The 19254-nt window shown below is 38.3% G+C and overlaps 3 protein-coding genes across 5 annotated transcripts in view; 1 reads left to right on the forward strand and 2 right to left on the reverse strand.

Annotated features, from left to right (window-relative positions):
- Positions 1 to 3045, forward strand: part of aff1 (AF4/FMR2 family, member 1) — a 41837-nt gene extending 38792 nt beyond the window's left edge. For all 3 annotated transcript variants that reach the window (XM_034191534.1, XM_034191535.1, XM_034191536.1), the window contains exons 19-20: positions 311 to 426; positions 1914 to 3045. In XM_034191534.1, coding sequence (XP_034047425.1) covers positions 311 to 426; positions 1914 to 1973 — 176 coding nt within the window. In that variant the 3' untranslated portion in view covers positions 1974 to 3045. The remainder of the gene's footprint in view (positions 1 to 310; positions 427 to 1913) is intronic.
- Positions 3046 to 4122: 1077 nt separating this feature from the next.
- Positions 4123 to 14746, reverse strand: LOC117530062 (macrophage mannose receptor 1-like). Its single transcript, XM_034192995.1, has 9 exons — positions 14401 to 14746; positions 14162 to 14313; positions 13934 to 14033; positions 6753 to 6985; positions 6453 to 6636; positions 6076 to 6324; positions 5803 to 5982; positions 5597 to 5682; positions 4123 to 4131 (listed from the first exon to the last, which is right to left on the reverse strand). Exons 2-9 carry the CDS (start codon positions 14261 to 14263, stop codon positions 4123 to 4125), a joined length of 1143 nt encoding a protein of 380 aa, XP_034048886.1. The 5' UTR covers positions 14264 to 14313; positions 14401 to 14746.
- Positions 14747 to 16431: 1685 nt separating this feature from the next.
- Positions 16432 to 17432, reverse strand: LOC117528912 (macrophage mannose receptor 1). The gene is made up of 3 exons (XM_034191539.1): positions 17241 to 17432; positions 16816 to 16985; positions 16432 to 16719 (listed from the first exon to the last, which is right to left on the reverse strand). The coding sequence occupies exons 1-3, from the start codon at positions 17371 to 17373 to the stop codon at positions 16645 to 16647; spliced, it is 378 nt and encodes a 125-aa protein (XP_034047430.1). The 5' UTR covers positions 17374 to 17432; the 3' UTR covers positions 16432 to 16644.
- Positions 17433 to 19254: the final 1822 nt, after the last annotated feature.

Raw genomic sequence — 19254 nt, forward strand, 5'->3', positions numbered from 1 at the left:
GCAAATCCTGATGTGCAGTTGAGCACCTTTTATGGCAGCACCCAGACGTGTATGTGTATCATCACTGTAAAGCACTTTGAGCTTCTGACTCAGATGGAAAAGTGCTATATAAATGCGGTCCATTTAACAATTCCGATAGTTTTCATGAGTAGAAGAGAATGGTTTGCTAAATAATAAAAAATAAAGTGTATTCATATAAATAAACATACATAATTTGATTTTTAAAATGGGATCTGATCACTTGTTTTCTGACGTGTGTTGTAAAAAGTGTCACTTTGGTAAAAGTCTGTAACGTGTGCTTGTATTTCAGGTATGTTAGCAGAGCTGGACACAGTTATGGGCCCACTGACCCTGACCTCAAGCATGAACTCTATGATCCGCTACACAAGGCAGGGTGTCCACTGGCTGCGGCTGGACAGTCAAAAGGTAAAGTGACCTAACAGCCTGGATGTCTGCAAACCTGTCGAGCTGCTTCCAACTACCTTGTTACCTCAGTGCATTGTGGGTAGGCCTCCTTGATAACACCCTGAAAAATCCCTCAGGCTAATTAGAATCTGTCACTTGAATAACTGTTCTGCCATTCATTTTCTTAATTTCACATGGACATTGTTTCATATTGTGCTTTTGATGTATCTATCAATGTTTTTCTTCTACCCACCAAAGATACAAATTATGTCCTTGAGAATCATTTATTTTGTTGAATTTGGTTCACCTGCACTATTATACAGTCAGACCTTTTATTTTAACTCTGTACATCACCGCAGTGGTTGAAATGAATCAGTCAAGATGTGCTTGTAGTCATTACTTCAAGGGGTTTAACAAAAATACATTGTATACATGCCTCAAATTTCAGAGGCCACAAGTAATCATTCAAACTAAATAAAATGGTTATTGTTAATACAAATGATCACTTTTACAGCCAGTGTTCTTTTGACAAGTCAGAAGATGGATACATGAACATTTCCAGGTCACTGAGTACGTCTGTCTTTATTTACATCGATCATTTAGAAATACGAACAGTATGGTAAATCTGGCTAGAGTTCGCCATTCTCAAAACTGAGCATGTAAAGAGACTAACGAGGGAAGCTATCAAGGAGTTGTCGGAGAAGGAAGTTCTGAGTTTGTGTATATGATTGAAGAGACGGATACTGCAACGTTTGCCTTTTGTATCACCAGTTACAGCTTCACAGCGGAGTGGTGCAAAGAAGGGTTGGTCTCCCATGTGCCTAATGGAAAACTGTAACTGAAATTTCTTTTCTAGAAAAGCTGTACTCTACTGTGAAGCTGCAGAAGTGGTGGTGCAGCATATAGAAGTTGCACTATGCAGTTTTTCCAAATGCAGCCACACAACTGTATAACTCCTGACTTGTCATGGGTGACTTCCCTCACTAATCTCCTTTCTTAATGTTTGATGTAAATGAAGTACAAAACATATTGTGACTTGAAAATGTTCATGTATCCATCCCCTGACTTGTCTGATGGAAACTAGCTATAAAAGTGATGACACTACAGTATTGGCAATAATAAAAAATGTTTAATTCCTGATTGGTTAGTGCAACTTTTTTGTAAAACCCCCTTGAATTAAATCTGAAAGTTTTCACTCAAAGCACATCTTGATTTTCATTTCATCTCCATTGTGGTGGCACAGAGGCAAAGCTACAAAAAAAGCTGTTCAAATACTGCTGGACCTGATTGTACTCATGTAAAATTATATATGTGATATATTCCTCTTTTTTTTTTTTTTTGTCTTGCAAGATTTATCCTCTTTGCTTATCAACCAGGTGGTATCGTAAAATAGTCAGCAAGTCAGGGTCTTTATTCAGGAGTCACCTGTAAAAATGAAAATGCATCAAATATGCAAGGATTATGAGGAATGCTCTTGATTTTTTTTTTTTTTTTTCTTCCCCCACCAGGCATTACTACTACGACTTCTGTTGTATTTATTGGTGTGTGTGTGTGTGTTCGTTCATTGAGCAGTAATGGCGGAAAGAAACGCTGTGGGCTTTGGATGTATATTCCTGGGAAAAAAAAGCATAATGCACTTCGATTACCATGTAAAAGTACACTTTAGAGTACATTCTTGAAATAATATTGTAACACATTAATTACTTTAAAATGCACTGGATTTTTTTTTTTTTTTCTTCCTATAAATCCTTATTATAGCGTACTCTCACATTACTGATGTCTGGAAAGTTATGAAGCCTCCCACAGGTCTAATCTTACCTACGTAGGACGCATCTAAATCTAATGCAAAGAAATAAACCCGCTGAAATGTAAAGTCACAAATGGTGATATTAAATCAGCATTCAGTCATTTCAAGTAATCCCTTTCTTTGGCATCTTTGCTTCATGGTATCTGTAAATCCTAAATCGCTGCTATTTCAGAAAGGATGAAACACTTTTGCAATGGTTAGGAACGGGCAACAAAAAAAGGAAAATGTGGCTCACTGTAAATGTGTAACATGACATTTGTTTGTCGGGCCAGACAAAATAAATGTTGAAAGTACGAGGGTAGGCTGAAAAGTTCTAAGTACAGAAACAGTTAATGCATTAACTGCATCATAGTGAGCCTTAGAACTTTTTAGCCTACACTCGTAGGTTGAATTTTGTAGATCATGGTGTGCACCATATCAAATAAAAAGCTTCAGATGCAGAATTTTTCTTCCACATACAATCTTTACAACTTAAAAAAAATCAAAAGAAGTTTCTGCCTTAATTTATTCTATAGTTTTCAAAGGTTTCTTAAACCAGTCCTGATGGAGAGGATTAAATTTGAGTTTTAAGAAGATAATGTAAGTACTGGCATGTTTCCTTGTGAATAACAGTGTCTTTTATTCGGTTTAATTGATGCTCCTTTTGATTATTGATGTTCATGTTGACTACAAAAAGTCATTTCATTTGCCCTTACTGTATTGTTTCAGATATTAATTAAAATTTTCTCCTCATGCTGATTACAAAATGTTTGCTAACAATGTGAGAATAGGTCAAACGGCCAAAGAATAGGTTACAAAAAAGATCCACTTTGTGCGTTTTATTGGCCAGAGTGTGATATACTGAAAAACAGCAGGAAGGTAACGAACTCTCCCAAGTAATAAAAATCTGATTTGTGGTTTAAAATATTCAATGAGGTAACAGCATAATTTCCATACTGTAATTTTGCTTTCTGGCAGAAATCTTGTAAGATGATGTAAAGAAACAAACCAGTTGGTTGTGCGTATTTCTCATAGGAAGTGAATTGGCACGCTTTACATTTCGAGATAAGGGCTACACAAGGATCACAGTGTTCCTACCGTATTTACTTAACTGATTATTTTTGGAAACCGATGTGCCATGGTGTGTTTATGCACAGTTTGTGAAATGATGATCTTTCGCCTAATGTGAAGCAGCATCTTAAGCACCTGACAGTCAGGTGATTCTGTTTGTGTTTTTCATTTTTGTTTTCCAATCTGTGGGTTTATCTCCAGGCATTGCTTCATTTATCATTTACTGTGCAGAAATATTTCTGAAGGATTCTTTGTTTTTTTGGTTTTTTGCAAAGTGTGTAAATCTGTTTATAAAGATGAATAAACACTGGAAACTCATTTGTTTGCTTTTTATGAAGCAGAAATTGCACATTTGGATATATCCATGAAAAGGCTCTTAAAATGTTTTAATTTATCTTTCTTAGAATTTGTAAACACTCTTGCACTGCAAAAAAAAAAAATAAAATTCAAGTGCAACACAGACAAGAACATTCAAACTTGTGGTTGTGTAATGAGTATTTACAACCATTATGCTTAATCATAAAAAAAAAACTGATACTCTTTTATACCACAATAATGCAGATTTCTTTATACAAATCAGTTTGGTGTGCTCAGTGAAACTTTAATGACGATTCATATGTCTGATTCTCCTGCAAAGTTTGGGTTGGTGAAGGACGGCTGCAAAAAAGAAACAACAGTATTTATGTGCACTTTTAAGAATTGAACAGTGTCTTCTCACTGATCACTTACCACATCAACTTTACTGGATGTATTTGTTAGCAGGCCTGAGCTTTTTATTTTATAGCCACGCACTCTGAAGACGTAGTACAGCCCCGCCAGGGCCAAACAGATCAATATGACTCCACTGACCGCGCCGACTATTACACCAACTGAACAAGAGAGAGAAACATGGAAACACTATTACTGCTTATGTCTGGCTTCTGATAGTCTGTGTGGACACAATAACTCATTTCATACATGGCTGATACTTGCAGTACATTTGCCCTATTAAGGTTTCAAATCCACAAAACTTCGAAGAGGTCGCTGCGCCGCAAGACATTGAGAACATTGAGAGATAACATTGAGAACTGCATTAAGACGCAATGATCGGGCTTCACTTTAACCGCTGCACACGGGCAACACCATTAACACCACAACGTAAAACTATTTTTATATTGTGCCTAAAACTCTCATGAATATATTCTCTGGGTTTATAGACGTTATTGTTTGTTTTATGTAAATGTGAGAATCACAGGCTGGCTGTCCGTTATTTTCAGTGGGAGCTGCTGTGAGCTACGCTCGCTTCCTGATCATGTCGGGAAAATGAAGTTTGCTCTTTAACGTCTTGATTGTCCTTTATAACACTGTTTGTTGTCTTTGTTCCAGACTAATATATATGTCTGAAATTCAGTTTGCATTTATTAAATTCCATGCAGATTAAACGTAGCAGACAGATTATTTGTTATAATTGTTTTAGCAAGTTTTCATGGTATCATGCAGCAGTCTCTGATTAACGTGATGAAAAGCATAAAAAATTACATTTTTGTAGTATAATCATTTACAATTGTCATGTGGATTCTCTGTTTTGAATGCAGTGACTGTGTGGCGCGCAAGAGATTATGGGATACGTCAATAGGGCGAATACCCCTATAGATAACCTGGTTAAATATTTACAGTATTTCATGGTAATTATAGATTCCCCCCCCCCCCGTTTAGCAACAGGAGGCTATCCACTGTCTGTAATGGCCAATGGGTTTTTCACATTCAATTTTTCTTTTTTTTTTAGATGCAACTGTAAACATTTTAATCGGACTAATGTCCTATTGAAGTTTTAAAAGTATTTTAAACACAAAATATAGGGGACATAATGTGCCTGTGAATCATTAATCACAGGAAACGCATAAACAAGACGGAAGACTCCTCTAAACGGCTCATGGAAACGCAGTCATCTAAATATGGTTTTATTCAAAATAAGGTTAAAATTTGATTATTGGTGCAGATGTAAACAGTCACATTCAGGCACTGCACCATTCTCGATAATCACCGGTCTGATAGCGCACCAGAGTACTGCCAAATATCCATGAATTTGGAAATCACTAATCGTTTTGACACGTCTGCTAAACAAATCTTTAAATATTCATACTGTCTGCAATTAAATAGATGTCAACAGGTGCAATTTATACTGTGGTGTAACTCACGCAGTTCTTCATTTTTTTATTTGAGTTATATAAAAATGACAAGATATGCTAGTCCTCCAAAAACGTGTGTGTGTGTGTGGGGGGGGTAATGGTGATTATAATAATAATACAAATAATGAAAAATACCATGAAATTAATTTGAGGTCATATCACTCACCCCTACTGATTTTGACACTTCATACTTACTGATTACAGGAGGATGAACAGTTGGCACAGTGATGGGTGTCTCATCTGTTGTGTGATCTGAAAGTAGGAGAGAGAGGGAGGAAACTTTTCTATCAGGCTGAGAAATGGACAAAACACACCAAAGTCTACACTGGAAGTTCATAAGTGGTAGAAGTGCCAATCTAAAAGGAGCCTTACCCTGGCGGCGACGGCACACAAAGCCTCTCTCCTGCAAGCAGTCATTGTCGTTCCATTTGCCATCATGGTACATCTCCACACACTTCTCAGGTGCTTCTCCAGGGTGATAGGACAGACTGGGTTCCCCGGCAGCCCAGTTCACAAAGCCCACAGACGTCTCGTCTGTCCAACCCCAGGCAACTGTGATGCCAAATCAAAAGGTGAATGCACACTGATTCAAAGATTGGTCTGAACTGTAAACTAGGTGTCTATAACTATCTGTTTGCAACTCACAGTAGTTGTCCCTGGTGAGGCCAATCCAGAGGTTGTGATCCTTGGTTTTGTCGAGGTTTCTGATAAACTCCACCTCAGCTCTGCTGTGGACAGATGCCAGCTCTGCATCCAACACTGAGCACTTGTGTCTAGAATTCGGCCATGAATAGCCAACCATGCCATTGTACACATGGTAACAGTACTGGCCGTATGGGACGAAGCTTTTCAGACATTTCCCATTACCAGGGGCAGGAGTCGGTGGAGGTGTCTCTGATGAACAGCATTGCTCTCAGTGAGTCACTACGCATACATATCAAATGCTAAGAAACCCATATCTACAAAAAAACGGGTAGAAAATCAGGGAAAAAAAACCCTTCTAGTTTTGATATATGTTATACCTGTGGTGGTCTTGCAGATGTAGTTTTTAAGTTGGTTGCACTCTGTGTCGTTCCAGGTCCCGTGAGCTAATAGGTGACCGCGCATAGTGACACAGCCCTCATCCACTTCGTTGCTCGGTTCTCCTGGTCCCCACTCCGTGAAAAGAACTGGCCAGCCATCCGACCACGTGTAAGTCGTGTTGTCCTGCAGTAAAAACAGTATGTATCACTTAATGCAATGTTATTGAGTTGACATTTAGATTTTGAGCCAAAGGGGTTCAATATCTAATCTAATTTCTAACCACTCCCCAAAAAATGTACCTTGCGACTCAGACCAATCCAGACATCAGCGTTGCCCTTCAGCACCATTAAAGATACGTAGGCCTGCTCATAACTCGTGTCTATGCTGGCCAGATTGGCTCGCTCCTTCATGCAGGCCTTTTGAGCCTCTTCCCAAGTCGCTGGTTCCTCCACTAGCTTGTAGCAGTTCTGGTACCACGGTGTGTAGCCTTCTTGGCATGGATTCTGTGTCGGTGGTGGCGTGATACTGCTTGCTAAGGTGGAAGAACACGTAAAATATCTGAATCAAGCTTGAACAGTAGCTTTTCAAAATATAACCCATTGGTCATCAGACTTTTTTTTTTGTTTTTTGTAATTATTATGTGTATAGGCACAACATAAACGTGTCGGCACACTTAAAGTTACAAGGTTTCACAAAGTTTTGTAAATCCTTTAAATATGCAATCGAAGTAGAATGCTAAACCGTTTAAAATGTGAATATGAACATCTCTCATCTTTTAAATCTTTGAAATCCCATCTAGTTGGATAATGTTTGGACAACATAATTTAAAGTAATAGTAATAAAAGTAAGGTTACTGGGGTAATAAATAAATGCATTTTTGTGAAATGCTAAATAGAACTTTTGATTTAAAAACCTGCATATCTTTCAAGTTGAATCTGAACCTGCAACAAAAATTCCCACATATTTCTTCATATTACCAACTGAGCTATTGAACACAAATGACAGTTTTTAACATTCCTGTTCCGTGCATAAAAGCAGCAGTGGACTTGATGGCCATCAGACCAAAGCTTTGGAAATAACAAAAAGTGACAAATGAACTTATTTCAGTAGACATGCAACTTCATCCACAGCTGCTCCTAATTTCCATCATGAGATATTGTATCCAGCAGGTGGCAGAGAAGCTATATGCAAATTCAATTACACCTGCTAATAATTTTCATCATCCATCCAGCAGGTGGCAGACAGGATGACACTAACTCTGGAGTATAATTTGCACCTTTTTTCTGTACTATCAGTTCTTTCTATTGCCACTTATTATTTTTCTTTTTTTTTTCTTTTTTTTTTTTAGTGCTTTTATTCCTAGGAAATTCTACTATAATTATTTACTACTAGCATGTTGCCTGTGGGGATCCATGGGCTCTAGATTGTGTAGTGTTTATAAAAAAAGTTAGCTGTAATTTTTCAAGGGTGGTAATAAATTGTGCAAAGTTTCTATAATAAGTTGGAATGGCGTTTGATTCCACAATGTTTTTACAACCTTAGACCTCAACAACTACTCAACCTTTTTTCCCTGTTAATTGTGTAATATTTTTAATGTTTTTAATTTATGTTCTTGTAAAAATGAGGTGGGCTTCATAGATAATTGGCAAAGCTTCTGGGGAAAACCTGGTCTTGTTAGGAGAGACGGCATCCATCCCACTTTGGATGGAGCAGCTCTCATTTCTAGAAATCTGGCCAATTTTCTTAAATCCTCCAAACCGTGACTATCCAGGGTTGGGACCAGGAAGCAGAGTTGCAGTCTTACACACCTCTCTGCAGCTTCTCTCCCCCTGCCATCCCCTCATTACCCCATCCCCGTAGAGACGGTGTCTGCTCCCAGACCACCAATAACCAGCAAAAATCTATTTAAGCATAAAAATTCAAAAAGAAAAAATAATATAGCACCTTCAACTGCACCACAGACTAAAACAGTTAAATGTGGTCTATTAAACATTAGGTCTCTCTCTTCTAAGTCCCTGTTGGTAAATGATATAATAATTGATCAACATATTGATTTATTCTGCCTAACAGAAACCTGGTTACAGCAGGATGAATATGTTAGTTTAAATGAGTCAACACCCCCGAGTCATACTAACTGTCAGAATGCTCGTAGCACGGGCCGGGGCGGAGGATTAGCAGCAATCTTCCATTCCAGCTTATTAATTAATCAAAAACCCAGACAGAGCTTTAATTCATTTGAAAGCTTGACTCTTAGTCTTGTCCATCCAAATTGGAAGTCCCAAAAACCAGTTTTATTTGTTATTATCTATCGTCCACCTGGTCATTACTGTGAGTTTCTCTGTGAATTTTCAGACCTTTTGTCTGACTTAGTGCTTAGCTCAGATAAGATAATTATAGTGGGCGATTTTAACATCCATACAGATGCTGAGAATGACAGCCTCAACACTGTATTTAATCTATTATTAGACTCTATTGGCTTTGCTCAAAAAGTAAATGAGTCCACCCACCACTTTAATCATATCTTAGATCTTGTTCTGACTTATGGTATGGAAATAGAAGACTTAACAGTATTCCCTGAAAACTCCCTTCTGTCTGATCATTGCTTAATAACATTTACATTTACTCTGATGGACTACCCAGCAGTGGGGAATAAGTTTCATTACACTAGAAGTCTTTCAGAAAGCGCTGTAACTAGGTTTAAGGATATGATTCCTTCTTTATGTTCTCTAATGCCATATACCAACACAGTGCAGAGTAGCTACCTAAACTCTGTAAGTGAGATAGAGTATCTCGTCAATAGTTTTACATCCTCATTGAAGACAACTTTGGATGCTGTAGCTCCTCTGAAAAAGAGAGCTTTAAATCAGAAGTGCCTGACTCCGTGGTATAACTCACAAACTCATAGCTTAAAGCAGATAACCCGTAAGTTGGAGAGGAAATGGCGTCTCACTAATTTAGAAGATCTTCACTTAGCCTGGAAAAAGAGTCTGTTGCTGTATAAAAAAGCCCTCCGTAAAGCTAGGACATCTTTCTACTCATCATTAATTGAAGAAAATAAGAACAACCCCAGGTTTCTTTTCAGCACTGTAGCCAGGCTGACAGAGTCAGAGCTCTATTGAGCTGAGTATTCCATTAACTAGTAATGACTACATGACTTTCTTTGCTAACAAAATTTTAACTATTACAGAAAAAATTACTCATAACCATCCCAAAGACGTATCGTTATCTTTGGCTGCTTTCAGTGATGCCGGTATTTGGTTAGACTCTTTCTCTCCGATTGTTCTGTCTGAGTTATTTTCATTAGTTACTTCATAGAAACCATCAACATGTTTATTAGACCCCATTCCTACCAGGCTGCTCAAGGAAGCCCTACCATTATTTAATGCTTCGATCTTAAATATGATCAATCTATCTTTGTTAGTTGGCTATGTACCACAGGCTTTTAAGGTGGCAGTAATTAAACCATTACTTAAAAAGCCATCACTTGACCCAGCTATCTTAGCTAATTATAGGCCAATCTCCAACCTTCCTTTTCTCTCAAAAATTCTTGAAAGGGTAGTTGTAAAACAGCTAACTGATCATCTGCAGAGGAATGGTCTATTTGAAGAGTTTCAGTCAGGTTTTAGAATTCATCATAGTACAGAAACAGCATTAGTGAAGGTTACAAATGATCTTCTTATGGCCTCGGACAGTGGACTCATCTCTGTGCTTGTTCTGTTAGACCTCAGTGCTGTTTTTGATACTGTTGACCATAAAATTTTATTACAGAGATTAGAGCATGCCATAGGTATTAAAGGCACTGCGCTGCGGTGGTTTGAATCATATTTGTCAATTTGTTCATGTAAATGGGGAATCTTCTTCACAGACTAAAGTTAATTATGGAGTTCCACAAGGTTCTGTGCTAGGACCAATTTTATTCACTTTATACATGCTTCCCTTAGGCAGTATTATTAGACGGTATTGCTTAAATTTTCATTGTTACGCAGATGATAGCTTTATCTATCCATGAAGCCAGAGGACACACACCAATTAGCTAAACTGCAGGATTGTCTTACAGACATAAAGACATGGATGACCTCTAATTTCCTGCTTTTAAACTCAGATAAAACTGAAGTTATTGTACTTGGCCCCACAAATCTTAGAAACATGGTGTCTAACCAGATCCTTACTCTGGATGGCATTACCCTGACCTCTAGTAATACTGTGAGAAATCTTGGAGTCATTTTTGATCAGGATATGTCATTCAAAGCGCATATTAAACAAATATGTAGGACTGCTTTTTTGCATTTACGCAATATCTCTAAAATCAGAAAGGTCTTGTCTCAGAGTGATGCTGAAAAACTAATTCATGCATTTATTTCCTCTAGGCTGGACTATTGTAATTCATTATTATCAGGTTGTCCTAAAAGTTCCCTAAAAAGCCTTCAGTTAATTCAAAATGCTGCAGCTAGAGTACTAGCGGGGACTAGAAGGAGAGAGCATATCTCACCCATATTGGCCTCTCTTCATTGGCTTCCTGTTAATTCTAGAATAGAATTTAAAATTCTTCTTCTTACTTATAAGGTTTTGAATAATCAGGTCCCATCTTATCTTAGGGACCTCATAGTACCATATCACCCCAATAGAGCGCTTCGCTCTCAGACTGCAGGCTTACTTGTAGTTCCTAGGGTTTGTAAGAGTAGAATGGGAGGCAGAGCCTTCAGCTTTCAGGCTCCTCTCCTGTGGAACCAGCTCCCAATTCAGATCAGGGAGACAGACACCCTCTCTACTTTTAAGATTAGGCTTAAAACTTTCCTTTTTGCTAAAGCTTATAGTTAGGGCTGGATCAGGTGACCCTGAACCATCCCTTAGTTATGCTGCTATAGACGTAGACTGCTGGGGGGTTCTCATGATGCACTGTTTCTTTCTCTTTTTGCTCTGTATGCACCACTCTGCATTTAATCATTAGTGATCGATCTCTGCTCCCCTCCACAGCATGTCTTTTTCCTGGTTCTCTCCCTCAGCCCCAACCAGTCCCAGCAGAAGACTGCCCCTCCCTGAGCCTGGTTCTGCTGGAGGTTTCTTCCTGTTAAAAGGGAGTTTTTCCTTCCCACTGTAGCCAAGTGCTTGCTCACAGGGGGTCGTTTTGACCGTTGGGGTTTTACATAATTATTGTATGGCCTTGCCTTACAATATAAAGCGCCTTGGGGCAACTGTTTGTTGTGATTTGGCGCTATATAAAAAATTGATTGATTGATTATCATATACACACTATTATCAGTATTATTATTATTTTTAAATGGACCACAATGGAAATAAGGGTTTTCACTTTGTTGTATATTTAATGTACTTACAATTTATATTATGTACTGACATTGAACTTACTAAATAAAATCATGCACTCATGCTTTTAATATAAAGATGATCTATCGCCCCCTGTTGGAATGGTGTGTTAGTCCAGAATGTAATTAGCAGCATTAGCTAATATCCATAGTCTCTCCAAAAATATTAGTCCTATCAACGTTTTGTTTTCACAACGTTCATCCTTGACCCAAAATACATAAGCTTACCAAATGGCAAATCTCAGCTGTCCACAGTTTATCCGTGATTTAAGTTATACACATACGCATGGAGAGCTTTTTGTCTTTTCCGCATGTCCACAGTTTATCAGTGATTGAAGTTATACACACATGCATGGAGAGCTTTTTGTCTTTTCCGCATTCTGTTGCAAGCAGGTACTTCTATTTTAGCCATGCACAAACAGACTGTGGTAGCAGACATCAAATGCAATACACTTTTCATGCATGGTACTGGCAACATGAAACTTAACTAAACAGACTAAGCCAATTGAACTACAAAAATGCAGTAAATCAATAATGCTAACAACACTGTTAAACTAACATGAACCACAATAACATTTAAAACCCCAAACTCCCATGGTGCATTGCAGCACATACATTGTTTACTTGTTAGCTAAAATCATTCATTTTGCCAAAAATATTTGTCATATCAACTTTACATTTTTGCAGCGTTCATACTTGACCCAAAATACATAAGCTTACCAATCTGGAAATGTCAGCTCTCCCCGATTTCTCCATGATTGAAGCCTTACACACACGCACGCACACAGAGGCCACTTGACTATTGTAATACCGATTTATTATTATGGAAAAAATGCCGCAGGACCTCCCAACTCAGTAAAAAAAAAAAAAAAAAAAAAAAAAAAAAAAAATGCAACTTATACTCCTAAATATCCAGTACATAGAAAGGAACTTGTTTTTTGTTGTTCTTGTAATCAGCGTTCTAGCAACGGTGGGTGGCACCGGGCGATACCGCCCAGCACTGCAAATTTCCTCCCAGGTCTTGGGTTCAAATTTCCTCTCCCGTCCAGCACAGATTTTCCAAAAAATGAACTGAAATGTTGCTGAAAATAAAAATGTACCAATTTGATCATATTTCAAGCTTATAGTGTTGTACTTTTGTTTTATTTTGCAATTTCAACCAAATAAAGACATAAATCTATTTCTCATTTTCTTCATATCTCCACCGCAAATGGCAGAGTTTGCGGCAGAGTTGAACAGAAGAACGGCTTAAAACAGATCAGAACAGAGACGCTGTGCATCTCAATCCACTCTGATTTAAAAGGAAAAAACTCCATTAAAAAGTTTTATTAAAATAATCCAGTGTCAAGTCAAGTGTCAGTGTTGACACATTCAGAGGTTTAAGGTTTATTTTACAGTTTAAAGGCTCCCGTTTCCAAAAAGCTTGGAGGAGCGGTGAGAGCGGGGGGAAGCCCTCATTCAGCTCTTGTTCAAACAAGACAATTAATGGTTATATATATATATATATATATATATATATATATATATATATATATATATATATATATATATATATATATATATATATATATATATATATATATATATATATATATATATATATATAATTTTTTTTTTTTAAATAATGCTATCCCACTCATATGTTGGGGAAAAAAACTGCAATAACAGAAAAACTCTGCCTGCTTCACTGGATTAAAGAAGAATAGAGCAAATACTATATGCCCATCAAATATGAATGTGGTTTTAACCTTTTCAATGTTATTTATTTTATTAACTTAGACGTTGACAGAAACATTTTAAAAAGAACTTTAGTATTACAGATATTACAACATAAATGTCTTTTTTTTTGTCTATTATTCTTGCTTTCAATGTATCTAAAACCACTCAAAATTGGTTAAATAGGGCTTGCCAATAACATTTTAGAGGTATAAAAACCTATAGCTTCAGGAGGCTTTTCCCCCTTGACCCTGCAGGGGAGGCCCTGCACCCCTGGCCGTGAGCCGCAATCACGTAATTTAGCCGGCACTAAAATGGTACAATCCTGCTTGTAATGTAAAGAAATCTTATGATCCCCAAATAGAAATAAGACGTTTTCAGGATGGCGGCATTTTATCTGTATTCACTGAGTGTGATTCATAACCGCTGGAGTGCTCACTGACATTTTATCTTGTAGCAGACGAAGCTTCTGTTCATGTGACAGGCGTCATCGTTCCACCTTCCCGTCACTAAATGGTTGTGAGTCATCACCACACAGTGCTCCTGTTGAGAAACAAAAGATCTGAAAGCTGTTTAACTGCATGTATAAAACATCACGTTGGGAACAAAAGTTGCCATGTTTCACTCCTGTCTCTTTATTTTAAATGGCATTCGTTGTGATGTAACCTCACCCCATCGCCTGCATTGTTGGGCTCTTTCTCAGCCCAGTTGGTGTAGAGCACCGGGTTTCCATTAGCCCAGGCGAACTCGTTCTCGTGCACAATGTCTGACATTCCGATCCACGCAGGGAACTCCAGGTCCCTCAGGTAACTAGCCACAAAGCCTAGAAGATGCCATCAAAGAGAGCAGCCTTTTTTCAGCTGAAGCCCGTGAACCATTGATGGATAACTGTTTTTACGATAAGACTTACTGTTCTCGTAGCTTTCATCAATAACTGCTAAATCTGCACCTTGTTCTTGGCACCAACTCCGGGCAAATGACCAGTTACCTTTAAGATCATTTTTTTGCCCTTTGAAAATGAAGCACTTGTTTTTATAACGGTTCCACTCTGCAAGAAAGGAAAAAGGGACAGCAGACCTGTTGGATATTTAGGAGCAATGTTGGAATCCAACCTGCCCATCCTGCTAAATTAATGGCTGCATGGCTTTTGACATTAGCGCCTAAAGAATTTTGCACACAGCTTTACCTCTGTTATCCATTACATATGAATAATTTGAATTTTTCCTTTGCACTCCTGATGAAAATCATTTTAACCAGCTTATTGTCATTATATTCCCCTTTTTAAGTCCATGTTAAAAAAAAAAAAAAAGCCTCTATTGTTAACTGGTGGATTCAACAAATACTAGGGGAGCTACGACCACTACCTTTGCACCCCCCCCCTCCCCGGACTAAACAAACCAACTTTTTTAGGTTCCTTAGATGGCCCCAAAACACAATCAGGATGTTCCCAAAAATAAAAAATGGCCTCAAGCCAGTTATCCAAGATGGCATCCAAGATGGCCACCAAAATAGGGTTTTTCACTAAAACATCTTTAAACAACATATAAACAACTTAAATATCACAGAGATTCAATGATAAGGGTCTATTGGCGGCCATTTGACACCATTTTGAATCTTAAACCCATGAATGAATTTAGTTTAGGCACAAATGAGTTTGCTGTGACCTGCAATGGTCTTCCAATTGAATCTCTGTGATATTTAAATTGTTTATATGTTGTTTAAAGGTGTTTTAGTGAGAAACCCTATTTTGGCGGCCATCTTGGATAACTGGCTTGAGGTCAGTTTTTATTTTGGGAACATCCTGATTGTGTTTTGGGGTCATCTAAGGAACCTAGAAAAGTTGGTTTGGTCCCTAGTAAAATGTCACTTTTGTTTATTAATTGTTTACTATTTACATATAAATACTGTTTACTGTAACTCTGTCAGGGAGATGGCTATTTCATGTTCACTTTCTTCAAATACAACATCATTAACCCATAGATGGTATAATTAGTACTAGAATAAAAGGTGTGTGTGTGTTGGTGTGTCACCTGCAGGGCAGTAACCCTCCCAGGGCTGTGTGGGTGGGGGCCTGGTGTGGGTATCTCCAGGGTACTTTTTACAAACGTAACCTGCTATTGCACGGCCACAGTTGCTGTCCTTCCATACACCTTTTTAAAAAAAAAAAAAAAAAATCAATCAAAAGTCCTTCTTAGAATCTACAGCAGGCAGTTTGTTCAGTTTTTGACAAAAGCAGTTAATTTCATTGCAGACAGTCTTAAAGTGTAATGAAGGCCATTTAAATACCGTGCTGCCTCTGCATCTGTATGCACTGCTCCTCCCCGTTGGCATCATCAGGCTCACCTGATGCCCAAAATGTGTAAGTCACAGGGGAATTGTCCACCCACCTGCACACATCGAACACAAAGTTTGGCACAGATCTTGTACACGCACTCTCACATGCACATCAATGCCAGATGTTTGAACGGGATGAAAGTTTACCACAAAATATGTCTGCAAGAAAAAGACACACCCTAAAGGTGAAATCCAGCTGTACTGTTTCATCGTTTCACCAACAGAGTCTCTCGCTACAGATCTGATTTGGTCAATTCTAAAACATGTTGTCATTAGTCTGTCCGCTCACATCCAATTACAATTTGTTTTTTTTTTGGGGGGGGGGGGGGTTCTTTTTCTTTTTACACTGTAGACCAGGATTTCATAATCCTGGTTCTGTAGACTCACAGGTGATTTAAAGGAAGAGCCAGCACAGACCTTTTGTCTCCGCTTTATTAAGAACCACTGACTATGGGTAATAGGTCGTCATAATGTACAAATCTGGTTCAGTATACGTCAGATTAAGTCCAAACAGGTATGATCATCTTGTCTTTTCAACCCTTGTTTGTAAACAAATGTTGAAAAGACAAGTGTGTTCTTGATTTCTTTTTTTGGTTGACCACTGACAGATGGGTGAAATTAATAACACTGATTATCTTGTTACAGTGGGACCTGCCAATGGTTGGAGTATGTTAGGCATCAAGTTAGCATTTTGTCCTCAAACTTGATGTGTTGGAAGCAGATAAAATGGGGACACTTAAAGATTTGAATGACTTTGACAAGGGCCAAACCGTGATGGCTAGACAAATGAGGTATTCTCCAGTCACTTAAAGAAAAAAACCTACTTGTATTGTCCACTTGCAATGCCGAACTTCCGCATTCCGATCCAGGCTGCTTGATTCTTCCCCGTACCCACCTTGAAACACAACAGCATACAGAAATAACATCTACCTCTGAAGCTGCGCTTCTGAGAATTTTTCTAAATGCACTCTAAAGACGTAAAGGAGTATACCATGCTGTTAACGTAGGCCTGTTCTTCTTTGTTCAGGATGGAGACCAGAAGGGCGTCCTCGGCATAGCAACGAGACAGCGCCATGTAAAAGTCAACTGTGTCGGTGTCGTTGTAGTAGTAACAGATGCCGTTGTTTTTCCTCCACCCAGGGTTTGTGCCACAATCTGGAGCTGAGACACAGAAACAGATGGAAATGACCCACAGACTCAGCATCAATCATATTTACTTCCGAGCTATAATTTAACCAGACAGACTGACCTAAAAAGTGAAATAGTACAAAACCGTTGCATTAGAACTAAATCTAGCATAAGGTCATAAGGTCCAAGGTGTATTCAAGCTGCCAATAAAGGTCTAGAAGTTTGAAATTTCTTTTAAAAAACAGTTGTGCCCCTCTGGGAAACAGGATCATTATGGGAATGTTTTACCTGGCACAGGTGGTGGGGGAGTTGGAGGCACAATGGGGTCCTTGGCCTTGGATATCATACATATCCAGTCCTGGTGAGCATCACAGTTCAGGTCATTCCACCAGGAGGAGTTCCCACTGACGGAACTCACCATCTCAACGCAATCCTCTCGGCCCTCGTAGTTGTCAGGCTCCCCGGGACCCCAGTTAGTGTGTGACAGCGGTGTGCCGTCACTCCAAGAGTAGCCTAGAATTTAGGAAAAGGGAGCCAGGTTTTCATAGCCTTGTTTCAGAACCTAATAATCATCTGCATCTAATGTAAAATAAGATGTAAAAATTTAGGAACAGCACAAATTGCAAATATTTTTTGATAAAAGTGTGAAGCCCTATCAGTTACGTTAAAACTTTTAAGGTGAGCCGTCAAATGGGTTCTGTTTGTTTTTGTCGCAATCATGCAGCCTGTGCATTCAAGTGATTCTTTTTTTTTTTCTTGAAGTGTGTTCTTACTTTCTTTACTGAAATCTATGAAATAACTTCTCGAAATGGTCCAATTGGGTCTTTTACTGACATAGTATTAAAAAGAATACATCAAAACTCACATATACAATATTAGGCTATTTAAGACTTTTGCACTTTTATGGTACATTAGACAAAATATTGTACATATTACCTTTACAATTCCAAAATGATGACAAGTCCAAACATGTCAATTTAATGAACTATTTTATCACCTCAAAATACACCACTAAAGGAAATTTTTCTTTACTGTGATGTGATTCATCTCAGCTATAGTTATGGTGATACTAACAGTCCTAATGTTACCATAAGTGGTCACTGTAACCATATTCTGAATGGTTATCTAAGGTCAGTGTGAAAACATGTGCTAATGTTGACCACTAAGGCCTAACTTACGTGCCTTCTCTCTAACAGGAAGACAGAGGATGGGAAGGAGAGGAACAATAGTAGCCAGAAAAGCAGTAGCAATCAGTATGTCTGGTATTTATATTTATATTTGCTAATTGTTTTTTATTTCACTTTTGATGCTCTGTGTGCTTCTTACCCTGTCTGCTGCTATGCAATGCTACTGGACCCTCAATTTCCCCGAGGGAGTCTTCCCAAGGAATTAATAAAGTTCTATCTAATCTAATCTAACACAGCTTGTGAGAAGTCAAACGCACTATGTCAATGTAATCAGGCATGAGTATTCCATGCTGGTGTCAGACATTGTGTGAGTCCAGTTTCCTGCCAGCTGTTTGATCCAATCACTACCTTGTAGCATTTTCCATTGCTGGATAAGACATGCGTTTTTCTCGGACAGTGTTGTTACACTTCAGTCAATCAGTATGTGTAGAACAACTGAACACAGTGATGACTGCCAACACAAACAGATGCACTTAGAATACATTACATCAGACAGCTGTTCCAATTATACAGATTTGCTGAAATGTAATGGTCAACCAATAAAATGAAAACTGTCACCCTGTGAGTGACAGGTATCTTGCCAAAGGATCAACAAGAGAGACTACCACCAGGAACGACCACCATGAAGAGGGACTGACAAGTTCTTTGACCTCCAGGTAAACCCTGAAGATCAAGGTCAATCGCTTACCCCAGGTAATAGCTTATGGGCAAGACCATTCTCCATATTCATGTGAAATATTGACGCAAAAAAAGCACAAATTGCTACCAAGAAAGTCTTTTGGGTGATTTTAGTGTTTGCCCTTAGTGTGACCTTGACCTCTGACTTGACTTTACATTTTTCACATGCCTAAAGAAGTCTTCAACTGTCCATTTGTCTGCTTTGAAGATGAGCTACATGCATTTTCATACCTTTAAAAATCTAATTTTTCACATTTTCTCATCACGACGCCACCAAATGATGTCATAATGCAAAACTGTTGATATATCCTGAACCCTCTCGTCAAGCCCTTTAATTAAGTGTATTACACAACATATTTTACTCAAATATGAAATTTGACAATTGTTGGCCATCTTTGACCTCAAGGCAAACCCTGAAGGTCAGGGTTGATAGCTTA

This window comes from Thalassophryne amazonica, chromosome 17 (genome assembly GCF_902500255.1).
Source record: "Thalassophryne amazonica chromosome 17, fThaAma1.1, whole genome shotgun sequence".
Classification (NCBI taxonomy): domain Eukaryota; kingdom Metazoa; phylum Chordata; class Actinopteri; order Batrachoidiformes; family Batrachoididae; genus Thalassophryne; species Thalassophryne amazonica.